General features: G+C 35.7%; 1 protein-coding gene across 1 annotated transcript; it reads left to right on the top strand.

Moving 5' to 3' along the window:
• The first annotated feature begins 2770 nt into the window (after positions 1-2770).
• Positions 2771-5038, top strand: LOC146725072 (uncharacterized). Its single transcript, XM_085484676.1, is given in 4 exon segments — positions 2771-2780; positions 3127-4504; positions 4506-4694; positions 4696-5038. Coding segments are annotated over 4 exon segments (1920 nt in total).
• Positions 5039-6932: the final 1894 nt, after the last annotated feature.

Raw genomic sequence — 6932 nt, 5'->3', positions numbered from 1 at the left:
AAAAAGAATTTTTGAAAGTAAAACTTGATAGGTGAGGTAAATATATATTGAAGAACTATATTATTATATCAGTAATTTTTTCGTATTCTTGTAGTTTTTTTTCGTGCGGGTTATATTATATATATATATATGTAATTGAAATAAGTCAGTTGATATTATAAATAAATTATTTACCTCTATTTTTGTAGCTGGTCAAAATATTTTGCATATTTTGTAAATACATTTAAAAAAACTTTAAAAAAGAAAATAAACTTTGTCCATTTTTAAACATAATTATATAAATTTGTATATAAATTATAAGGTTTTATATATATCATCATGTCAAATTTTATATGAAACATTATATGTATATATATGTATACTATTCGGCTTATTGATGTATTTTTATGTAAATAATAAAATTGGAAAATTTTTATTTAATAATTTTTCTTTTGTTAAGCAATCGGAAACAATATTTCAAAATTTTTTGTTGTTCATTATTTAATAAAGCTATATATAATTCATGAACACATTTATGTGATATCTGTGATTTATTATTACATATGTTTTATTTTTTAATATAAATACTAAACTAAGAAAGTTATATAGATGTTTAATTATTAAGATTAATAAAGAATAATATTTTTGTGTGTATATTGTGTGTGCGTGTGTGTGCGTGGGTATGCGTGGGTGTGCGTGTGTATGTGTGTGTTATTATTGTAACGGCGCAGCCGTTACTAACGCCTCGCGGGCCGATCAGCCGCCCGCCACGTGAGGCTTTGGCGCCTAAAGGCGCCCCTAATCGTTCCACACGGGCCGCCCCCACCCCGGGGGCGCCCCACCGCGATCCCGGCGCGGTACCCCCGCCACGGACTCGACGCGGAGTAGGGGACCGACGGACGGGTATATAAGCCGGCTCGGCGGACGAGCCGGCACCAGTCCCGTTCCAAATCTCCCAGACCAGGCAACGGGCTTCTCGTTGTGAAAGTGCCGGGTTTCTCGGTCGCTGGTTCCTACCGTTAGTATCGGGCAACGGGTTTTCCGGTTTCCGGTCTCCTCCTGTAATACGCCGGGCGACGGGCTTCTCGTCGTTACACTGGGTTTCCCAGTTTCCGGTCCATCCTGCTATCCGCCGGGCGACGGGTTTCTCGTCGTTACACTGGGTTTCCCGGTTTCCGGTTCATCCTGCTAACATCCGGGCGACGGGCTTCTCGTCGTTATACTGGGTTTCCCGGTTTCCGGACATCATTATAAGGCTATATGCCGCCGTACGTTGGCTTCACAGCTCCCCGTTTTGAATAAAGGCGTTACGCCCCGTACCTAGTATCTCCAGCATCGTATACCGGGTAAATTGTAAGTCCCGTCAGGACACCGCTATAGGCTATGCGCCTCCACCTGTTGTATCTCCAGTATCGTATACCGGGTAAATTGTAAAGTCCCATCAGGACACCGCTATAGGCTATGCGCCTCCACCTGTTGTATCTCCAGTATCGTATACCGGGTAACTTGTAAGTCCCATCTGGACACCGTTATAGGCTATACGCCTCCGAGCTTGTAAATACACCGGACGCTCCGTTCGATCCTCACGCTTTGTACATATACCGGGTAGCTCTTAAGTTCTTTGTTCAGGCTTTACGCCACCGGACGCTCCGTTCGATCCTCACGCTTTGTACATATACCGGGTAGCTCTTAAGTTCTTTGTTCAGGCTTCACGCCACCGGACGCTCCGTGCGATCACCGTTCACTACGTATACCAGCGATCCGCTAAACCCGTAGGATGACCTGTAGCCTGCTGTTAAACATTCTTTTCGTTGTTCTTTTTATTTGAATAAACCCACTGTTTTTATATTAAGGAATAAGCGAGTCTGAATTTCCCCCTTCCTCCCGAATCCTGGAACGGCGAGCCGATCCGCGGCGTCGGGAAAGGTGAACCGTTACATATATATAGATTATATTCTTATTCAATATTTATGGAGTTCAATTGTTATAAATTTTTTTTACATTATGTACATATTTTCTAAAGTAACAATTTCTGAAATATAAAGCAGTCTCTTGCTTATTTTAAATAGTTGTTAGTAGTAGAAATATTATAGTAATAATAAGTAGTAGTTACAATAGTACAATAGTAATACTAATAGTTATAAAGTTGCAGTAGTAACAAAACAAAGAAAAATATCTTTTCCCAGAACGATTTGCATGTGCGCGTTCTGGTTATTAAAAAAAGATATTTTATATCAGAGACGATTTATTCGTCTGTTAGTTGCTTTAAAAATATCTTCTCCCAGAACAAATTGCATGTGCGTTCTGGTTATTAAAAAAAGATATTTTATATCAGAGACGATTTATTCGTCTGTTAGTTGCTTTAAAAATATCTTCTCCCAGAACAAATTGCATGTGCGTTCTGGTTATTAAAAAAAGATATTTTATATCAGAGACGATTTATTCGTCTGTTAGTTGCTTTTAAAATATCTTCTCCCAGAACGATTTGCATGTGCGTTCTGGAAGATATTTTATGCCAGACTTATTTATTCGTAAACTGCTTCTTTACATCAGATACGGTTTATGTATCCTCTGCTTAGTATAAAAATAAAACATTTATATTGAAACTTTATTGTATAATATAATATAGTTTGAATAAGATATAGATTTATAAACAAGAGACTGCATTTATTTTTCACAAAAATCTTTTGATAATTATATAATAACTGATACATTTAATTTTTTTAACAATATTTTAACATTATTTTTTTTTGCAGGCGACGGATGCTGAAGAAAGAGAGACAAGAGGAAAATGACTCCAGGTATAGCACATTTAAGGATATTAACAATGAATCCATCGATAATCAGAAATCGGCAGAATTGCTATCTGATACAATGGATTGAAAAGTTAGTATCCAATCGTTAGTACCAGCGATGCAATGCTGGGAGTCAAATTCAAATACAGGTACGGGTAGTAAAAATGTCGAACTTTGCAAAGATAACAATCATTTTGTTATCGAAAATAGCCCTCTGGATATAAATAATATCCAGGAAAGCATGCCTCAAGGGCGTCGCATTGTCGACTCTTCTCATATGTGGAATGAACTTCAGAGTTCATTCAATAATCATATGAAAGAAATAGAGTGCCAATTTAAATTAATTGGAAAGTCTTAAAAACTAAAACCGAAGGCCAAGAGAAAAATGACTCTAGGAATAGCACATATAAGAATACTAGCAATGAATCCATCGATTTTCAAAAATCGGTGGAATTGAATTTCGATACAATAGATTCTAAAGTTAGTACTCAAAAAGTGCAATGCCTAAAGTCAATTTCTGAAACAGATATTTGTAATAAAGATATCGAACTTTGCGAAGATGATTATTTTGTTATCGAGAATGGCCCTCTGGATATAAATCGTATCCAGGAACGCTTGCCTGAAGGCCGTCGCATTGTCGACTTTTCTCATGTATGGAAAGAACTCCAGAGAGTATTCAATAATCATATGAAAGGAATAGAGTGCCAATTTAAAAATTGGAAACTCATAAAAACTAAAACCGAAAAGTTTAAGACGCATTTTACTTTCAAATGCCAAATGTGCAATACTGAAGCCGAATTCTGGTCAGAACCCAAAGATCCGAAAATATTAAGCATTGATATGGCTGCTGCAATAGAAACTATTACAGTGGGAATTGGCCATGCCCAATTAGAAGAGCTGTGTGCAGCTATGAATATTCAATGTATGTCCGATAAAAGTTATAATCAAAATCGAGATATGTTAGTAGACGAGTTTGAGAAAACAGTCATGGAAAATATGAAAATGGCTGGCCAAACTGAAAAGCAACTGGCTCTCGAAAGGAACGATGTTATAAACGGTATTCCGTACATAACTGTAATAGCTGATGATAGTTGGAGTAAAAGATCGTACGGCCACGCCTACGATTCTCTTTCCGGTGTTGGTACTTTAATTGGTTACCACACGAAAAAAGTTCTTTTTATCGGTATCCGCAATAAATATTGCACGATATACGATGTAGCGGAACGAAACGGAATCGAACCAAAAAACCATAAATGCTATAGAAATTTCGATCGTAACGCAAGCTCCACAAGTATGAAGAGCGACGCCATTGCAGAAGGCTTTAAAAGTAGCCTGGAAATGCATGGATTAATTTTTAGAACAGTTATTGACGATGGCGATAGCAGCGTCTATCAGGTCGTCATTGATAGCAGACCATATCGGGAACAAATGGTGACCGTGAAAAAAATAGAATGCACCAATCATTTGCTTTGCAATCTATGCAAAAAGCTGCAGGCGGTAGCAGGGACAACTCAGCCAAAAATGCATAGAAAGCGCGGTTTTATCCAGCTACGAAATGTTGTAAAGAACAACATTATGAACATACGAACAGAAGTGATAGAAGCAATTGATTTACGAAATAAACAAGAGCAACCTCACCATGATAAAGCTAGAGAATTACAAAAAGATATATTAAACATTCCTAGTCATATATTTGGTGAACATAAACGATGTAAGAAATGCGGTCGTATGTGACCTTGATGAAACAAAGAAAAATTATGTACCGTTTCTCAAATTAGACGATCTTTACCAAAGAGTAGAGAAGGCTATCATATATTTAAGCGCTTATTCCGACGGTTTGTTGTACAAATACACCAACAATCCTGTAGAGTCGTTCAATTCGATAATCTGCAAAAAAATTGCTGGTAAGCGCATTAATTTTAGTAACCGAGGCTCTTACAATGCTAGAGTTGCGGAGGCAGTTTTGCAATATAATTCGAAACAAGGTCTTACGGAAATGCATAAAAGCATGGATAAAAATGTTCCTCCTACTGTCGAGATTCTGGAAAAGCGACGACAAATTAAAGTTGCAAGAACTAGAGAATCTCGGAAAATTGATGAACGACAAAAATGTAAAAGAAAGTCAGGAACAGATTGTCATTACGGTTCGCAATCACAAAAACCTGATCTTCTACCCGAGGTTTTTGAACAACTTCTACAAAATTATTTGGAAAAGTTGTTTGAAAATGGGAAAAATTGGAGACAAATTGAACGTAATACAATAAAGCAAAGTGATTCAGATTTGTGGCATTCACTGAGACAGGAACTGTTAAAATTAGCGTGGCTGATGTAACAATATCGGTTTTTTTTAGAATATCACAATTGTATTTTTGATAAGGACCACAACCCGTATGGTCGAAACGTTAAAATAAACATATATTAACAACTCTAAATTGAAGCCAGTGTTGTTAGTTCAAATTTATAACCATATAATTAATAAATTTCTTTACATCTTAAAAAATGCACGCATTATTTTGTTAAAAAGATAAAATCACTTACCAGAGAGCTCTACAAATAAATAATTATAAATTTCTTTTATCATAACTACAAACGTCAATAACTATGCTCACTTCTGATACTTATTAAAGTTAGATCGATTTTGTCATTTCTATAGTCACTTTGTTGATTTTATAAATATTTCGTAGTGTACTTTGTACATGAACATTAATATTAATCTATTGTTATTTTGCATTTGAATATCATTATAATGTTAATGACATTCCAATCATGATGTAGTGAATTTATACTGTTTATAAAAATTAAGTTCTCTTAATTTTTCTTTAAAAATAAGCAAAATTTAAACAACTTTGATAAAAATGAACAAAATTTAAATCCAAAGAAAGAGTTTCAAAGCTTGCAATCTTTATAAAATGTTACTTTTTTTATAAATATAAATTTAACATATATAAGATAGGCAATAAGAGCCAAATCGCGGATGACAGTGCGTTATTCTAAACGAAACTAAATTTTTTCGTTAGAATTAAATACCTGTGCACAAGGCACCAAATTTTTACTTGGACACGGCCAAGATATAAAATTGGAATAATCTCTACAAGAGATTTTTAATTCCATGTATCCCCTATTCCCCCTAAAGAAATAAAGTGCGAGAGAAAAATATAGATCCGAAAGTCGCAGAATCGGGAATCGAACCCGAGACCTTTCGCTTGCCGGGCGACTGCTCTTCCAACTGAGCTATTCAGATCCTTTCGATTCTATACTTTTCTCTGTTATATATATTAATGTTGGTAAATAAACGCCTTTAAGCCAGCGTGTATAAATTAAGAGTTTAACTAGGCTCTGTAATATATAAATATAAATTTAACATATATAAGATAGGCAATAAGAGCCAAATCGCGGATGACAGTGCGTTATTATAAACGAAACTAAATTTTTTCGTTAGAATTAAATACCTGTGCACAAGGCACCAAATTTTTACTTGGACACGGCCAAGATATAAAATTGGAATAATCTCTACAAGAGATTTTTAATTCCATGTATCCCCTATTCCCCCTAAAGAAATAAAGTGCGAGAGAAAAATATAGATCCGAAAGTCGCAGAATCGGGAATCGAACCCGAGACCTTTCGCTTGCCGGGCGACTGCTCTTCCAACTGAGCTATTCAGATCCTTTCGATTCTATACTTTTCTCTGTTATATATATTAATGTTGGTAAATAAACGCCTTTAAGCCAGCGTGTATAAATTAAGAGTTTAACTAGGCTCTGTAATATATAAATATAAATTTAACATATATAAGATAGGCAATAAGAGCCAAATCGCGGATGACAGTGCGTTATTCTAAACGAAACTAAATTTTTTCGTTAGAATTAAATACCTGTGCACAAGGCACCAAATTTTTACTTGGACACGGCCAAGATATAAAATTGGAATAATCTCTACAAGAGATTTTTAATTCCATGTATCCCCTATTCCCCCTAAAGAAATAAAGTGCAAGAGAAAAATATAGATCCGAAAGTCGCAGAATCGGGAATCGAACCCGAGACCTTTCGCTTGCCGGGCGACTGCTCTTCCAACTGAGCTATTCAGATCCTTTCGATTCTATACTTTTCTCTGTTATATATATTAATGTTGGTAAATAAACGCCTTTAAGCCAGCGTGTAT

Source organism: Nylanderia fulva, unplaced genomic scaffold (genome assembly GCF_048542155.1).
Source record: "Nylanderia fulva isolate GAGA-0341 unplaced genomic scaffold, ASM4854215v1 Scaffold105, whole genome shotgun sequence".
NCBI lineage: Eukaryota > Metazoa > Arthropoda > Insecta > Hymenoptera > Formicidae > Nylanderia > Nylanderia fulva.
Note: the sequence above shows the minus strand (reverse complement) of the source record. Positions and strands in the feature narration are given on the sequence as shown.